General features: G+C 37.3%; 1 protein-coding gene across 3 annotated transcripts in view; it reads left to right on the top strand.

Moving 5' to 3' along the window:
• The window catches only part of GABRG2 (gamma-aminobutyric acid type A receptor subunit gamma2), a 132,546-nt gene that overhangs the window by 15,549 nt on the left and 97,219 nt on the right, over positions 1 to 19,778 (top strand). For 2 of the 3 annotated variants that reach the window (XM_068979552.1, XM_068979554.1), the window contains exons 2-3: positions 15,771 to 15,922; positions 17,603 to 17,670. In XM_068979552.1, coding sequence (XP_068835653.1) covers positions 15,771 to 15,922; positions 17,603 to 17,670 — 220 coding nt within the window. The remainder of the gene's footprint in view (positions 1 to 15,770; positions 15,923 to 17,602; positions 17,671 to 19,778) is intronic. The other variant, XM_068979553.1, reaches the window with a different exon arrangement.

Here is a 19,778-nt window from a genome sequence, read left to right on the forward strand (position 1 = left end):
ATGCAGAATGAAAATAAATGCAAAGTAGACAAATTTCCTCCTTCTTGCCTCCTGCCTTCTTGCTATAAATAGTTATTGCATTCCTAATACTTGTTTGGCACTGTACTAGGGATTGGAGATTAAAATGGAATAACAGACATCTTCATAATCCTCTTAGACATCGCAATCTAGGAACAGGCGGATAGTAAATAAACAACTTTCAAATTGTGATAAATGTTGCATAACTAAAAGGTGTGATGTGATGAAAAAAGAAACGATCTATATTAGAAAACTCAGGAAAGTCCTATCTGAGTAACAGATAAGAAGTTGAGGTTGTAAGCATATTAAAAAAAAGTGAGCCATGAAAAGATTGAAGAGAAGCCCTTTCTTATTGTAGGTAACAGCGGGTTCAAGGGCCTTGAATAGAGGAAAAATTTGGTGTGGGTCAGGAAATAAAAAATAGCCCACATGTCTAGAGGACAGTGATCATGGATGAAGAGGTCAGGATATAGGATTTGGGAGGCAGAAGGCTACTTCGTATGGTACAGTCTTGTGGTCATAGCGAATATTTTAAATTCAGGAAAATACTTCATATAATAATACCATCAGTTTTGTTCTTATGGAAGAAGTGTGTCTCTATGATTTGGGGAATGGTGAGGGTTGCAGTTTGCCTCATAATTTTAAGTTGCTTAGCAATTAACTAAACTGTTTACCTATAGCTTCCTTAGAATTATATATAGTGTTGCTCTACATCTTGCTGCAAAATCTTAGCAGAAAAAAAAAAAGATTGATTCTGCTATTATATCAATTACTTAAAATATGGTCATTATTTTGGCATCATTATGAATGCCATAAAATTATGGCAGTATCAAATGATTGCACTATATTTAGCTTGTGTCTTTAAACATGTATTTTTATAAAGATAAATGTTTTGCATCTAAAAAGTGGAAAAGATAGTTTAATTCCAAATTAATAGGTTTTCTGGGGAGCAGTTATTGGCCTGAATGATTTTTAAATTTTAACAGATTCTCACAGGGAACATTAACAAATGTACACTTATTCCTATCCATAAGATATATTATTGAACTTTATCTACATAAAATAGAACCACAGAAGGTAATACTTCTTAGAGCTTGAAAGATATACAAAAATCTACACATCAAATAAGAAAACAGAAAAGCTACCATTTTATTAATAAAAAGTTTCCTTTTCCCCAGGGGATTTTTTAGTGCTTAGGCTCACTTACCTCACACTTTAGGAAATTTCACAAAAGTCTCATGTCAAAGAATATTTTGAAAAATTCAGTGATTTACTTTACAGCATAATAGTTTTATTTTTAAGTTAACATACAGACAGCAAAATGACGTGTATCGGTGTACAGTTGTATGAATTTTAACACACATGTAAATTCTTATAATTCAGTATCCCAAATCAGGCTGCTGAACAGTTCTACCATCAGACAAAAAAGTTCCTCCTATAACCCTTTGTAGCCACATCCTTCCCCCACTCTTAACTCCTGGAAACAACTACTACTTCATCACTCTAGTTTTTCTTTTCAGGAATGTCATATGTGTAGATTCAGCATACTGCCTCTGAGAGTCAGCTCAGTTACTGTGGTGTCAGTAAGCACATGAAAAGAAGTCCCACATTACCTTGAGATAAATGCAAGCTAAGACCACAATGTGGTAACACTACACACCGACCAGAATGGGTAAAACAAAAACAATACTGACAAGACCAGGGGTTGGTAAGTACATGGACCAAGTGGAACTCTCATACGTTACTGGGGAGAATTAAAAACAGGGAACAATTTGGCAATTTTGTGTAAGATTAAGCATATAGCTAGCATTACTGAACAACCTCACTCTGATTTGCATGGGAGAATTGAAAACTTACATTCTAGAATAATGTATTTTATATTTATGTGATAATTTTTTTTCAGAAATGCTTACATAAATATGATCATATCAAGTTTTCCAGACAAAATAGTGTTTCCCTTTATTTGACTTGAGAATACATTCTTGATTGAATTGATACATTTCTTAATGGTTATATGATCTGCTTTGATTCTACTTGTGACCATGTACCTGAGGATATTGGAAAGACTGGATAGAATGATGATAGGGCCAATGCAGGGAGAAGCATGGATTCTGTGAGAGCTCCTCTTTTAATGTGTGCAACATGTTTGCAATGTCTTGAAAAAGGTAAAAATTCACTACTGAGAAAAGACAGTAAGTTATTCCCTTAAGACATATTCTTTGAAATATGAATTCATTATCCTATAACGACAGTCATAAAGCAGTCAACCTATTGCGTGACAAGGACCTAAATTTGTAAAAATATAAGTGACACAAATTGACCTTTTTTCTATCATATAAACTTTTAGTTTCTCTATAAAGCCTGCATGCTGATTTAAAACACCTTTAAGCTTTGGGTGAAGCTGTGATATTTCAGATTCCACTGGGAATTTCTTTTACACTGTTCCAGATTTCTAAGAACAAAAGTAATTTTGGACTTTCTATGTTTACTGCCAGCATGGAACTTTTTAAAACAACATCTACTATATTTTCATAGGCAAAAAAGTAATATTTCCAAGTGCTGAGAATAGTGTTCAGCTCATAGACGCTGTCTGTGAATAATAACAAATGAGTGAATAAATATACAACTTCTGGAGTATTCATAATTCTTAATTATGTAAATTTACTTGATGTAGAGTAGAGATAAGATGGACTATTCATGTAATGAAGGGAGAGGGAAGGGGAGGAAGAAAACTGCTAGCAACAAAACTGAAACCTAAAACTTGATTAACTTTTTTAAGTGATTGATAACACACTGATTTTTATCTAGGGAGAGCCAAATAATGAAAACTTAAGAATAGTCTTCTAAAAGTGGTCACACCACAGGAACAAAGTGCAAATTTGCATGAATTGAACTTAAAAGATTATAGCACAATTTTAGAAAAGAAAAAAAAAATTTCTTTCTCTAAAGAAAAATTCCCAGACTCGTGGTCACTAGGATGTATACATATTGGTAAAATTTCCATATAAAAATGAAAATTCAGTCAGTCCCCTAAACAAATTTGCTCCTAGTTCCAAACATCTGTATATTAACAAAACGAGGATAATATTTCATTTCTTGCTATGACAGAATAACACAAACTATAACAATATAAATTGTCCATACATCTAAAGTATATTTGAATACATATCTGAATACATGTTGATAATGGATGCATACCCAGGCTTTGTTTTTATAAACTGGTTCTCCAGGACCTGTATACTATTTTGGAACTGTTTGACCTCTTGTTCTGGGACCATGAGAAAATACACATTAGTTCTTCTATCCACCTGTTGCCCCCTTGTAAGTAAGAGGACAACTTTGAAAGTTCATGTTTATTACCTTCTATTTTGCTAGAAGAGGAAGCAAAAGTTTATCAGTTCAGTTCAGTCACTCAGTCGTGGCCAACTCTTTGCAACCCCATGGACGGCAGCACGCCAGGCCTCCCTGTCCCTTACCAACTCCCAGAGTTTACTCAAATTCATGTCCATTGAGTTGGTGATGCCATTCAACCATCTCATCCTTTCTCCTGCTCTCTCCTTCAACTTTCACAGCATCAGGATCTTTTCAAATGAGTCAGCTCTTTGCATCAGGTGGCCAAAGTATTGGAGTTTCAGCTTCAACATCAATCCTTCCAATGAACACCCAGGACTGATCTCCTTTAGGATGGACTGGGTGGACCTCCTTGCAGTGCAAGGGACTCTCAAGAGTATTCTCCAACACCACAGTTCAAAAGCATCAATTCCTCGGTGCTCAGCTTTCTTTTTTTTTTATATAAATGTATTTATTTTAATTGGAGGCTAATTATGTTACAACATTGTATCAGCTTCCTTTATAATCCAATTCTCACATCCATACATGACCACTGGAAAAACCATAGCCTTGACTAGACGGACTTTTGTTGGCAAAGTAATGTCTCTGCTTTTGAATATGCTGTCTAGGTTGGTCATAACTCTTCTTCCAAAGAGTTAACTGTCTTTTTATTTCATGGCTGCAGTCACCATCTGCAGTGATTTTGGAGCCCCCAAAAATAAAGTCTGCCACTGTTTCCACTGTTTCTCTGTCTATTTGCTATGAAGTGATGGGACTAGGTGCTGTGATCTTTGTTTTCTGAATGTTGAGCTTCAAGCCAACTTTTTCACTCTCCTCTTTCACTCTCATCAAGAGGCACTTTAGTTCTTCTTCACTTTCTGCCATAGGGTGGTGTCATCTGCATATCTGAGGTTATTGATATTTCTCCCAGCAATCTTGATTCCAGCTTGTGTTTCTTCCAGCCCAGCATTTCTCATGATGTACTCTGCATATAAATTAAATAAGCAGGGTGACGATATACAGCCTTGACGTACTCCTTTTCCTATTTGGAACCAGTCTGTTGTTCCATGTCCAGTTCTAACTGTTGCTTCCTGACCTGCATACAGGTTTCTCAAGAGGCAGGTCAGGTGGTCTGATATTCCCATCTCTTTCAGAATTTTCCACAGTTTATTGGGATCAACAGTCAAAGGCTTTGGTATAGTCAATAAAACAGAAATAGATGTTTTGTCAGTTCCCCCAAATGTTTTATATCTAGAGAAAAATATTACTCTTACCATAGAAAGGGAGATGTGGGACTGATGACAGAGGCATGTTGATATAAATAACCTTCATATCAAATTGGAGGTGCTGGTAGACAGAGATCAGTCACATTCTACCATGTGACAATGTTTCTGTTATTGCCTTGCACTGTGATTTAAGTGTTGCATTTTTTTTTCTAGCTGTTCAGGTATTTGTCTCCCAAAATAGATGAGATGTGTTTTGATATCAGCATTGTGCTTTGCACATCTTTCCATCTGCAATGGTACTTTGCACAAAAGATCCTCAAATACAGGCTGATTAACGGAAGGATAGAGAAATCTAAATTCACAAGGCATTATTTCCCAAATCCCACCACCTTCATGACTCTTGCCACATTTCAGTGACACTAGGCTATGTTTTTACTGACTATTTTTTATAAACCAGTGTCTTTTAAATCTACCTTGTGCTTGTCCTTAGTCACTAATTCATGTCCTCCTCTTGCAACCCCATGGACTGTAGCCCACCAGGCTCCTCTGTCCATGGAATTCTCCAGGCAAGAACACTGGAGTGGGTTGCCATGCCCTCCTCTAGGGGATCTTCCCAAAGCAGGAATCAAACCCATGTCTCCCGCATTGCAGGTAGATGCTTTACCATATGAGCCGCTAGGGAATCCCAAGCCATCAGGGAGCCCTTAAATCTACCTAGTTTATTTAATAAACTTAACAAAAGTAATTAAACCCAGAAAATGAGTTTCATTTTTCATAATAGAAGAAAACCATAAAGTAAATACAGTGAAGCCACAACAATGTTATCAAGTTTTCATTATACATTCTTGTCTACCAGAGGTGTAAAGCTTGCTGGTACTCCTCTTGAGAAAGTAGGTTAGCAAATTGCAGAATGTGGATAAAGACACATTACAGATAAACTGAGACTTATCTTTAATATGATTGGATGAGCTAGTAGAAAACTGAAATGAGGAAAACTTTCTAATTATAGATTTCAGTATCATTTAACGCTGTGCGTCTATGAAACTTAAAATTGCTTTGGGTACTAGCAGCGAGTGTCTCAGACTTTTGCAAACACTAATGTAAAGTGATCTTAATAGACATAGGATCTTGATTCAAAATGATGCTAATTTGAATTTTCAGTATACCTTGAAACACCGTAGTAAGTGACATTTATTTTACTTGCTTGAGAGCAGTTACCACCATGCTGTTTATTCAGAAAAGGAAGTCCAAGTAGCTCTGTCATACGCTTGCAGTAGCTCCTCATCCAGGCTGCACCTTAGAGTTAGTGAATACCATTGCTGCCATCTCATCCTAGTCTAATTAAATTAGTATCTTAAGCAGTAAGCTTTCAGCACTGTTATTTTTTTAAGCCCTCTGGGTAATTTTAACATGCTGCCAGAGTAAGAACAATTGGTCTGTAGCCCACCAGGCTCCTCTGCCCATGGAATTCTCCAGGCAAGAACACTGGAGTGGGTTGCCATGCCCTCCTCCAGGGGATCTTAGTATCAGACATTCAGTGTAGGCTGGGCATTTCACATTCCTGGTGAATGACAGTCATCACATAAATGAAGAAATTCAGAGTATTTCCTTCTTGAACTATTTTTTGAGGGTAAATAATTATATTCCTCTCTGATATTAACTTAATAGTTTGCTATCTTCTGTGGTTAAAATTGGTCTTGGATGTCAGTAGTCGGAAAATAGCAAGGAAGGCAAACTTCCCGTGTGTTTCTAGAGCGAGGGAGAGTGGCCCCCAAAGTTGCACTGGCCTCATTTGTCACCATGTGGTCACAGTCCAGTAACAGTGCAAGTAGAGTGTCTAAGCTCTGCCACCGTGTAGAAAAATTTTTACTGCATAAGAGCAACATACGTCGAGTTCCATTTCAGCTAACTGCCTTCTAAAAATTCTGCATTGGTGTACAGTGTACAGGATGAGCTTTGTCCAAATAATTCAGGTTTTGAAGATGGCTTCCTATTTGTGGCAAAGAGTACACAAGCAAGAACGTGAGAATATTGTTTATCCTTCTAGTGTATTTTTCATTTTAGTTATTGTAGTCTTCATCTCTTTAGTTTTTCTTCATGTTTTCTCTTTGTTAAAAACTTGTAAATTCCCACTCTCTGTGTCCATTCCTCTTCTGAATTCTTTGATCATCTTTAGATCATTTTTCTTTACTCTTTCTCCAGTAGAATGGCTGTCTCCATTTCACTTAGTTTTTCTGGGGTTTTATCCTGTTCCTTCATCTGTTGCTTCATTTTGTCTAAGCTGCTGTTTTTATTTTTATGTCTGTGGTAGAATAGTTCAGTTTCTTGACCATGGAGAAATCCTATGAGTCCCAGCAGAGCAGTCCCCCCTGGTCACCCAAGCTATACACTTTAGGAGTTTCCCCTAAGAGGTCTGCTTGGGTCCTTCTGCTGTGGCATCTGACTATGTGGATGGTCTGGTAGGCTTAGTTGGTCCCGAGTCTGGTTGGTTGCCAGGCCCAGCTTTGTTCAGATGCTGCTGGGCTATTTAGACCTTAGGCAGCCTGTCTGCTGATGGGTTGGGGCCGTGTTCCTGCCCTGTTAGTTGTCTGGCCTGGGGCATCCCAGGACTGGCACCCATACATAGGCTTCTGGGTAGGGCCAGATCTTCGTACCAATGAGCTGATATGGCAGCTGCTGTGTTTCTGCAATACATCTGATGCCAGCCTCTATGTCCCCAAAGTGAGCCATAGCTCACACCAGGAGACTTTCCAAGACCAGGTTAGGTCTGGCCCATGCTCCTAACAAATTACTGATCTTGCCCTTGGGTTCCAGTGTGCATGAGGTTTTTGTGTGTTCCGTTAGAGTGAACTCTTGTTTTCCTTAGTCCTGTAAAGTGAAGTGAAGTGAAGTCACTCAGTCGTGTCCGACTCTTTGAGACCCCATGGACTGTAGCCTACCAGGCTCCTCAGTCCATGGAATTTTCCAGGCAAGAATACTAGAATGGGTTGCCAGTTCCTTCTCCAGGGGCCCTTCCTGACCCAGGGATCAAACCCTGGTCCCCCGCATTGCAGGCAGACGCTTTACCATCTGAGCCACCAGGGAAGCCCTGTGAGGCTCCTGCAATTAAGCCCTGCTGGCCTTCAAAGCCACACGCTCTGTTGGGCTTGTCTTCCATCCACCAGAACACCGGCTTGTGGAACCTGACTTGGGGCTCATAACTCTCACTCCTGTAGAAGAATCTCTCCAATACAATTATTTTCCACTTTGTGGATTTGATTATATTGTGAATCCACCCCTCCTGCCTATCTCATTGTGGTTCTTTCTTTATATCTTTAGTTGGAGAAGATCTTTTCTGGTAGGATCTAGTCTTCTTTTTCTGTCTTTTTTATTTTTAAAATTATGATAGTATAATAATACATTTACACGAGACTTGGAAGATACAGAACAAAGTTACAGATAGTTCCACAATAGTACTTATTTTTTAAATAGATAAGTTAAAATTTGTAGTTGGAGTTTCAATATAAGGCCCTCAAAAATTAAGAGGATGAACATACAGAAAAGTAGAAGGACGTAGTAGACCTGAAAAGCACCCTGTTAGTTTCCAGTCTTGTTCAGCTATGGTTGCTCCGCAGAGAGTTAGGGTTCTGGTGTGCTTGTGAGACTACTCAATTTTTCAGATTTGTTGTACTGCACATAGCAGTAGTTCACTCATTTGCATTGAATAACACTTCACTATGTAAATATGCCATATTTTATTTGTGCATTCTACTATTTATTTATGTTATATGAATTTCTCTCATCAATAATGCAACTATGAACATTCTTATCCATGTCTTGTACCAGGTACATTATGCATTTCTTTCTGGATTAAATCTAGTAATACACTTTCTGGGCAATAGGATACATACATGTTCATCATTAGCAGATCATGCCAAATTGTTTTCCTTTCAGCTGTGCGTGAGTCCTAGCTGGTCCATATTCTCTCACTTTAATTTAACAAATAAACAACAGCGGCAACAGCAAATCACAGTGAGGGGGCTAGCCCAAAGGAAATGAACTTTAATAATAAGCCTAGAATATGACCTGACATGGACTTTTTTTTTTTTCCTGTTTACACCTTCTGTTCCTAGTGAGTGCTATGGTTGTCTTCTCCACGTTTTCTGTCCTTATCTTAAATATCCCTATTTTCATTTGGTTTCTGAAGTCCATATGTCGTTGGGGATGATGATTTCATCTTTGATACTAGTGGTAGGATATATAATTACACCAAAATAATGAACATAGTCCCATCCTTTAGCCATAGATTTGGTTTCTTATGTATGAATTCATATGTATTCAGGCTAGTGATTCACAAAATGAGAACTTCTGGGGACTTTTAGAAAACTAAATATCTAGAAGAGTTTATCTCTTTTCATGGATGTAAATAAGGAAGCATAGAGGGAAGTTTTTGTTAGCATCTTCTGATCATACAGGCTTTCCTTGTGGCTCAGCTGGTAAAGAATCCGCCTGCAATGCAGGAGACCTGGGTTCGATCCCTGGGTTGGGAAGATCCCCTGGAGAAGGGAGCAGCTACCCACTCCAGTATTCTGGCCTGGAGAATTTCATGAACTGTATAGTCCATGGGGTCACAAAGAGTTGGACATGACTGAGCAAGTTTCATTTCAGTTCTGATCATACAATTATGCCATCTTTGGGTTGAAGCTGATACCATGGAGGACAGAAGGACAAGATAGAAAGAATCCAAGTTGTTAAATGCATAGATGAGAAGCTGAATTGAAGCACCAGGAAGCTTATACTACACTAGGTTTAAAATTATATATCCCTCCCAATTTAATCTGAATATTCTGATGCTGTTTGCTGTTTAGTCACTAAGTGGTTTACAACTCTTTGTGGCCCCGTGGACTGTAGCCCATCAGGCTCTTCTCTCCATTAAATTTCCCAGACAAGACTACCGGAGTGGGTTGCCATTTCCTTCTCCTAGGGATCTCCCTGGCCCAGGGACTGAGCCTGCATCTCCAGCTTGGCAGATGGATTCTTTACCACTGAGTCACCTGGGAAGCCCAAATATTCTGATACTTGCAATAAAATTCATCTTTGCTAATAAAATCCCTCAGTCATTTATTTGATATAGGTCTTCAACAATTGTTAATAAACAGTTTGCATTTTGTACATTGGAATATATACATCTTGATAGTTGACTTAGTCAAATAAACGCATTTACCAACAGCTGCTGCTGCTGCTAAGTCGCTTCAGTCCTGTCCGACTCTGTGTGACCCCATAGACAGCAGCCCACCAGGCTCCCCTGTCCCTGGGATTCTCCAGGCAAGAATACTGGAGTGGGTTGCCATTTCCTTCTCCAACGCAGGAAAGTGAAAAGTGAAAGTGAAGTCGCTCAGTTGTGCCTGACTCTTAGCGATCCCATGGACTGCAGCCTACCAGGCTCCTCCGTCTGACCTAATTATCAAAAAATTGAGCGTGGTATGAGCTAATGGGGCATCACTGTAAGTAGAACAATTCATCAGAATTGATCCTTAGACATACCCCTACTCCTACTCTAGCCTCTGTGCATGTATACATTCATGTACACAGCTATGCCTAGAGCACCCTGTGCATAAGCACAGGTTCTTACATGTCCTCCCTAGGAGATACAGAATTCCACTGGCCACTAAAGGCCACACATGAAAGAGCAGCTTGTGCCCCAGGTCTCCTTCTCACGAAACCACAGTGTTGCTCAAGAATCCCTCATCCTCCAGGGATATATGGAATGAAGTCTCCTCCTCCTATGATCAGATTCTAAGTCCCCTCCACCCCCTGGGATATATGCTTACCTAGCATAGCTGCTCCTACACTTTATACCTAAGTCCACCTTTTGCAGTAGCTAGAGGGCGGTCTTTGAAATAAACTTATGCCTTACCACTGCAGCATGCACTGCTTTCCAAGTCATGAAAGAACCTAGAGAGTAAGTTGATCACATCCATTAAGTTAAATTACGAGCTCTGCTTTTATTCCTCAGTGTGAGAAGATCAAATCATTGGTATCTGCAATGGCAAGTTTATGAAATTTGAATGTTATTAACTTTGTGCTGAAGATGCCATACTCTTATTGAACTCAGGCATAAATGAATTTATGGTCCTAAGGGAAAATGAGCTTGAGCAACCGTTTGTTTTAGATGATCTTACTTTCTGATAAGTGTAAAATCGCAGATTCTTTGGCCCCATTTCCTTTCTCAAACCCTTGCAGCATAATGGTTAAACATTTTGGTTTTGGCAAACTAAACGACTATTGGCAAATATCACTGTTTTTCTTCATCTGTAAACTGGAGATATTTATAGGAGTATCAGGGTTTTAAAGGTAAAAGTGGGAGAATATTTATGAAGTCCTTAAAGTTTATGTGTAGAACATGGTGAATACATAACAATAGCCATTGTTGGTATTATTTATCTTAGGAAAATTAGTCAGAAGAAAATGATTCTTTTCATAAATTTTACTTGTAAATTTCATATGCACTCATGGAATTTGTAGTTTGGAAACAGACAGTATGTGAATCGGTAAATGCACATTGTAACAAATGCTATGAAGCAGCTGAGGGACTGATGAGAAGATATGAAGGATCAGGTGGGCAACAGAGGCAGAGAAAACAGTGAGGAATGACCTCTACTGATGCTGAGAAGGTGGTTTTTATGTTGAAAATTGAAAGCTTATAAGGAATAAGCCATGATCAATAGCACTTTGGGAGGTGGAAAGAAGAGATTTTAGGCAGAGAAAGAAATATATATATATATATATCCTGTATTTATGATGCCAAATACCAATGGATGTGAATATACCGAAGTGAGAAAACAAATGTTTTTATTGTTTCTCATCCAAGTGTGTGCTGTTATACTGCCCTGCTGCTGCTGCTAAGTCGCTTCAGTTGTGTCCGACTCTGTGTGACCCCATAGACGGCAGCCCATCAGGCTCCCCCGTCCCTGGGAGTCTCAAGGCAAGAACAATGGAGTGGGTTGCCATTTCCTTCTCCAATGCAGGAAGGTGAAAAGTGAAAGTGAAGTCGCTCAGCTGTGTCCGACTCTTAGCGACCCCATGGACTACAGCCTTCCAAGCTCCTCCGTCCATGGGATTTTCCAGGCAAGAGTACTGGAGTGGGGTGCCATCGCCTTCTCCAAGAAAGTACAATGACTAGATTTTTCTTCCTACAAAACTGAGAGCTTTATTGAATCTGTGAAAATATGAAATACTTGGATTAAAATGTAAAAGTGTATAAACTTCATGATTATCTTCACAGTGTCAAGTATCCAAAATATGTACCAACATTCAGATATTTAAGATCTACTGTCTAATTGAGAGCAACCTCTCATCTCTTCACTATCTATTTTTTTGTCACTTTTTTCTTAAATTGATTTTTCTCATTATAAATAACTCATTACACTCAAATCATGCATGTAACTGTAAAGATGAAAATTAAAAGTAATATTCTAATTTATACCAGAGAATTTCAGTCAGAAAATCTAAAGTAGAAAGTTGGAAATCTGTGCTTTTTTAAAGGGCCTACCTCAACACACCACACACACACACACACACATACACACACACACAAACACACAAGGGTAAGCACCCCTGGTTCACTCTGTGACTGAGATTCTCAACTTTTAATATGCATGTGAACCATTTGAAGATCCTGTTAAAATAAAGATTCTGATTCAGGAGTCCAGGTTGGCCCAGGGTTCTACATCTCTAGAGATTTCCCAGGAAATTCTCATGCTGTTGGTCCAAGGCTCTTGGTTGGATGGCTTTCTAACAGGTTTTTTTTTTTTTTTTAAGTTTTCAAAGATGAAAACTTCACAACTTTTCCTGGCACTGTTTTTTAGGACTTATCACTCAGACTACCAAAAAAAAATGTTTTTCATTATGGCAAGTTAAGAGTAATGTTCATTTCAGTCCTTTTCCTCTGCAAGATTATATTCAGTTTATAAAGGGTACAAGAAGAAATAATCACTTCCATAGGCCATTACATTTAGGTAGGTGCCTTTAGCTAGAAGTTCAAGTTTGTTCTCAGCGTACACAACTGTTAATCAGTTTTCTTGCATCATTATCAACCTATTTCTGCCCAGGCTTTTTCACGGAGTTCACAGTTCCACAGAATGCCTTATCTAATTGTCATTATTACTAGAGCTCCCATCTATAAGTGAGGAGGCCTTAACTCCAGAGAATTCTGGAGAAACAGCCAATTTTGAATGAGAGAGGTTCTTTTTTCTTTTTTTTTTTTTTTTTTAACAAATCTGGAAACAATCCCAGATTATTCATCAGCCCCATTAATTTAGACCTCAGCTGGGAACACACTAAAGAATAAAAACTTCATTTATTTATAATGTAGGGGTCCATTATTTTTCTTCCTGGATAACATCTGTTTTCAGTTCTTCTCAGCCCATATTAGATCAAAGCCTGGAAGCAGTGTCTGAAGATTCAGGTTTTAGTTATGAGGTTGAAATTTTGTATATAAATCTACTTTCAGGGCTATGTGCCAGGTACTGTGCTGAGCACTTAATAAGCATTACCTTGAAAGTGTTAGTCACTCAGTCATATCCAACTCTTTGAGACCCCATGGACTGTAGCCCACCAGGCTCCTCTGTCCATGGGATTCTCTAGGCAAGAATGCTGGAGTGGGTTACCATTTCCTTCTCCAGGGGATCTTCCCAACCCAGGGATTGAACCTGGGTCTCCTGCAATGCAGGCTGATTCTTTACTGTCCGAGCCACCAGGGAAGCAAGCATTATCTTGCCCAAAAAATGTGATAGAATACTAGTATTAACTCTATTTTAAATATGAGAACTTTGTGAAGCTTAGCAAGATTAAATCATTTGCCCAAGGTCATAAAAGAGTAAGTGACAGGGAAGATATGAAGCCAGAAGTCAAAACTGGTACTTTCTAACTCCTGAGTATATGCTGTTAATTTCTCTACTCCATTTTACCTCTTTGTGGCTAAGTAGGCATCCTAAAGTATGACCAAATCTGTCACTGACACTTTTACATGAGATAATCTATGTGATTACTGTTTTGGCATCCAACAGATGATGACTCCAAGAGAATTACTAGGTGAAATTCTAGAAAGTAGTGTTCCTTTAAAGAAGTATCCCTTTTCTTTTCACTTCATGTATTTTTCCTCCTGTTTTTCCAGAAAATAGTAATAAAGGTAACATGGCACCATCATACTTGGATTATTTATTTGCTAGTATGAGTAAGTACTGTGAATAAACATAGCTATTTAATATATATTTCCTTTCCTTTAAGAAACTTTGATAGGGTACATTTTTTTCAGAGAGGAAAGAGGGAGGGAGAGAGAGAAGCTTCAGGAGAAAGGAAGCAAGAGGTTGAGATTCTTTTGAAAATGCACTTTCCCTGAACAAATTAAACAGAGATAAAATTTCATAATGATGACATCCAACATCCAGTGGGTCAACTACATTCTTTTCTCAATGAGTTATGAGAGGGATTTGAAATTTTCTCTATCAGATAACTTTTTTTTCTTCTTTAACTAGTAAGATTCAGGTCATAGGATTAGAACTCTATTACACAGGGTTCATCAGTGCTCTAGAGAAATGAAGAATTGAGGCTTAAGAGGAATTTTCCTAGCAGAAAATTTCCTCTCTGCCTGCACTGAAGTAGTTTTGAGTGCTGCTGAAGCTTCGTCCAGCCCCTCACACATACCCTCTGTGGGTGATCTATGAAATTCAAATTTTGTTTAAGTTCTTATGCTAATTGAAGTGCAAGATTTAAGATTGTCTATGTTCGGTTTCATGAGAGTGTGTGACTCAGTTTTTATATTTCCTATTGTAAAGCTTTGAAGGGATAAAAAGATTACTTACTTACTAAGTTGATCCATGCCAGTGATTACTTTTAAAACTTCATCTCCCATCCTCATTCTCAAACCAAATTAATCACAAAATCAGCTTTCACTTACCATCTTTAGTCATCTATCTGTCTATACATACAAATATATATCTATATATATATATATCAATTGAGTATAATACATGGTTTGAGAATATGATGTATATTCAGGGTAATGTGACAGTGATTTGATGTCTGACAAGATTCATTCTTACCATATCTTTAAGCAAATAAACTGAAGATGAGGATCGGTATGAGAAAGTATATTGTAATTTTTAATTTCACCATAAACATCAAAAGTAACCAATATTTACTGAGTATTGATGAAAATGGCAAGGTTTGCACTCCCACTAGGTCTGGAAACTATGATCATCTTATGTGTATGTGTGTGCCAGGGGCGGGGGCATGGAGTTTGGGGCAGGGAGGAGACAAACTATAGGAATTTCAATATCCTTCCAAAATCAGCCTTAGCTTCGGTTTAGTTGTGGGTTTTCTGACAGGTTTTGGCATAGAAAACTGAATCACAGAATATTATGTCACTTTTTGATATTTCAAAATAAATAATTTGATTTCTATGATTATATAAATAGTACATTAACCATTAGTATGAATTTCCAGCTTAGGAACTTTTACTATAATAAAGAGTGTTTTAAAGTCTACAGCTATGTCTTTCTTCATAGTACCAGGTTCTTAGCAATCAAGGATAAATGAACCACCCTTGCTTTCAGTGCAAGGGAGGGAAGGAAAGTACACATACACACACCCGGGAGGAAGAAAACACAGCAAGACTGACGCTCTCCTTAGTAGTCCAACTGAGGAGGAAGATATTTGTCTGGTGGTTTGTGGGAGTGAATCTAATTATCAGCCTCTGACTTTCATTAATAGGTTGAACAAGTTAACTTCTCCAAGGAGAAAGAAGTCGACATTATGCCTGAACCGCCTAGACTAGATTATGATCATTTAAGCATTGCTTTCAGCAAAATTCTTGTGATTTGTTTCTTAATAAGTGCTTTGTGAAGTTGGGCAGGTGGGCAGGAAGAACATCAACTAAGGACAAGGCAAAGATAACTGGTAAAGCATGTTCTATTTATAGATGGGAGGACAGAGCATTCTGGAAAGCCAATGAGTACACTTGAATAGACTTTAATCTATGTCTGTGAAGTTTAATTAGCTAGACTAAACCTCAGCTGAGAATTTCCCTGCAGTCCATTGTAACACATTCCCTCCACCCTACTTTGTTTATCATTTTCCACCAATGGTCTGTGACTAAAAGTCAACTTGGATGGAGTCTATGTGATTCTTGATCAATATATATTTTTTTTTTCTTAGCCTCACTAGACAAAAGTCTGATGATGACTATGAAGATTATGCTTCTAACAAAACATGGGTCTTGACTCCAAAAGTTCCAGAGGGTGATGTCACAGTCATCCTAAACAATCTCCTGGAAGGATATGATAATAAGCTTCGACCGGATATAGGAGGTATGTTAAAGCCTCTTGTGATGTGGGTTTTATACAAACGAGGACACCTACCACATTAGAACAAAGCATCAGCCTATTTCAATAACCAGAAGGATATAAATGATACTTTTACTAAATGTAAAAATAATCAATAAACTGCATTCAAGTCTGGGAGTAGATGAAGCATCGATAAGTTCAAAATGAGGAAAGATGATTTTCAAGCTAACTTGAGAAATAGCAATTTAAAATTTCCTAAACTGAGAGACTACAGAAAAAAAAAGTGACAGCTTCTTTATGAAGTAACACCAAAAACAAGTACACACCTACTGTATAGCATAAGGATCTCTACTCAATCTCTAATGACCTAAATGAGAATAGAACCTAAAACAGAGTGGATATATTTGTATGTATAACTGATGAACTTGGTTGTACAGCAGAAACTAACACAACATTGAAAATCAACTGTACTCTAGTAAAAATTAGTTAAAAAAAAAAGAAAGGAAGGACATACTGCTTATCTATAGCTGTGTAACAAGCACAAAATCTCAGAGGTATAGAGTACTTAGCATTTATTTGCCACTTTGCTGGGGGTGGCCTAATCTAAGGTCAGCCAGGTGGAGGCTGTTCATTTAAGAAAGCTTTACTCTCATTCTCCTCCTGGGACCAGCAGACTAGCTAGAAGTATCCTTCTCGTGATGATAGCAAAGAGTAAGAGAAAAAAATAGAAGCTCATAAGGCTTAATGCTTGGAATTAGAATTAGAATTAGAATTAGAATTAGCACACTCACCTTTGTCCATATATTATTAACCAGTGTGAATCAAATGGTCACGCTCAAAGTTCAGAGTCAGAGAAATAGCCTCATTATTGTGAAGGCAAGGATATAGGTGAAGAGTCCAATCCCCCACAGAGAATTAGAGCATGGCACTTCAAGGAAAATGGATAAAGATGAGGGAGGTGTACTTATTGAATTGAAGCCCAGAATGATGTTATGAATCCTTGTTCATTAAATATTAAATGAAAATGGAGCGCATTCATTAGACCATGGATGTAATACTACAAGATTTTCACTATCAGTCCTCTTTGACAAATAGGTGTGTATTGGGTTTCCATATGGTTTTCTCATTTGATGAGTCACGGAATTCATTAAATCATTGAGGAAGATTGATTTTGTGTTGGCTAGAGGTGAATGAGGATAAAGTGGTCATAAAAGGAATCAACAGGGAGCAATATTTCAATAACAATTCATAACACTTGTTGCTTTTTATGTCTACTTCATATTTCTAATGCAGTTTATTCTCTAGGTCACACAATAGTTATTTATTTTCTATATGGGGCATGTCAGGTTACAATGCCCAAATCGATTCAAGAACTTTAAGAAAAAAATAATAAAAGTCATGATATATGAAGAAGGAAGAAGAAAATCTGTGCAGTATTTTCTTACTTTTTCATTTTTATATAGTCTTAAAAAGAAAATCAGTTTCAAAACTGTGCTATGCTTAGTTAATGCCTTAATGTGCTTAAAAGGAGATATTTCTTTGAAAGCACATAGCTAAATGTAGTGAATTAATCACTAACTCCACATTGGTTGTGAATAAATCACTGCTTATGTAGCAAAATAAATATTTCTAGAATAACAAGGGCTAAAGTGTTAAAACATTATGCTTCTTCATATGCATATATTTCTATGGTTCTCTTTGCAGTGAAACCAACATTAATTCACACAGACATGTATGTGAATAGCATTGGTCCAGTAAATGCTATCAATATGGTAAGTTTCTAATTATTTATTTCATTAACAAACTAGAGAGGTAGTGTGTTATCATGGAAATAACAAGAACTATCCTTACAAAATTGGAAGAGAGAGAACCTTTCATATCTTTTTTCCCTCTTGTAATATAATTATTTTTTAATGATTTGTATTAAAAATTAAATATGATCATGTGTATAAAATTAACTTGTGTAAAATGCTATAATCTTAAAATTCAACACTCATTGCTTATTTGGTAGGTACTGCTTACTATAAAATAAAATATAGTGCTTTACTATGTTTTAGAATATTCATGGTGTGGAGAGGTCATACTTGAAATCAGAATTGTTTCTCAGAGGAGAAATAGTGCATTAGATTTAACAACAAATGTAACTTTATTTTTTATAAAGCTTTCTATCAAAATCTGAAATAACAAATTAGCTTGGAGCAGAAGGAGGTAGAGTAGAATAGAGTAGAACAATGTAACATAACATTAGTGGTAGGGTAACTTTAAAACACCATTTACCAAATAAGCAATAAGGACACTCTGCTGAATCAGATACAAAAGAACATTTATTGCCCTCAATGAGGCTGATTAAAAAAACTGTACCGCCACCTGCACCCTCCATGCAAATAGGTTTGCTTGTTTAACCGTGAAACAAATGGCAACATGTTTCTCAGACTGTTTAGAATTATGATGAAGATTGTGAACATCTAAGAAGAATAAGTTATACATGTAGTCTATTTTAACACAAAACTTAATAATTTCAGGAATACTGGTACCCGGAACTACTGTCCCAGGATTATAGTTTGTACAATGATGGTTTAAAGACTTTTAAAACGTGTTTGTGTTGGCCAAAATGTAGGTCAGACATTCTTGAGTTGCTCTATCTACTGGCAAAACAGGTTCCCCTTCCATTACCTGTGGACTACAAATATAGAATTAAATTGTAAACGAAGTGGTATGACTTACCCCAGTGGAAATGCAGCCAGTTCCAGGGAGATACAGGGCAAAAGTGCAAGGATACAATCCAGAACAACAGAAATCAGGCAAAGGAGGGAGATTCTAGTCTGATCCTGACAAGCTGTGTTTCTTAGGCAAATAAACAATCTCCCTGTGGCTTCTGGTGGTTTTTTTTTTTTTTCTTTTGATGTGTATTCTTCCTCATAAATGATGATGGGCTAAGGGGACTAGGAAATGTGGATGGTTTCCATTCTTCAACTCTCATATTCTAAGAACATTAGGGTCATGCTCTAAGAACACTAAGGATTTTTTCCATTAATTTTCTCATGTGTATACAGATTAAAATCAAGCTGTAAAATAATACTAAATAAAATCTAAATATGACAGCCAAATAGATCTTGGGTGTTATGGCTCCAGGTCTAATTCACATCAAACTTTCTTTTCTTTGATTAAAGTCAATTGTGTACATGAGGATAATCATTAGAGTTACTTGTCATCATAGCACTTTTTGAATATGTTTTGTGACAGATTAGTACAGCAATAAAGATTATCTTTTAATTGGTGCATTTCTTCTTGTTTAGAAAAAAAAGATAATTGTAATAGTAAAAAAATAAAATTAGTTACCTTACACTGAGTGTTTGCCATCTGCCAGACAGGGCACAAAGTATTTTTTGTATAGCATGTATCCCCCTTTTCTATCTTCACACTGCTTAGATCTTCTGGTGTCCTCAATTTATTACGAGGCAACCTAAACTCCAGAGTTCTAGTTTAGAACTCTTTTTGAGTGTTCTGGACTTTGTTTTACTCTGTAGCAGTGGTTTTTTGTAGCTGACTAACTGATTTCCTCAAAAGACAATTAGCAATGTCTGGAGATACTTTTGGTTGTCACAATTTGGGGGTGGGATATTTTGTTGGTGCTATTGGCACTTAGTGGGTAGAAGCTAAGAATGCTAGTAAACATCCTAAAATACACAAAATTGCCCCCACAACAAAGAATTAGCTGGCCAAAAATAACATGAGAAACTCTTCCCCATAAATACCAAATGCAAACAACTGTATTAAGGCTATGAATTTTTGCCAGAATTCATTTACACAGGTCTGTTTGTTCATAATGTATTAACTTGTCTATAAAAGATGGGTGAGTCTCCTTAGCCAAGCTTTTGCT

This window comes from Capricornis sumatraensis, chromosome 9 (assembly GCF_032405125.1).
Source record: "Capricornis sumatraensis isolate serow.1 chromosome 9, serow.2, whole genome shotgun sequence".
NCBI classification, from domain to species: domain Eukaryota; kingdom Metazoa; phylum Chordata; class Mammalia; order Artiodactyla; family Bovidae; genus Capricornis; species Capricornis sumatraensis.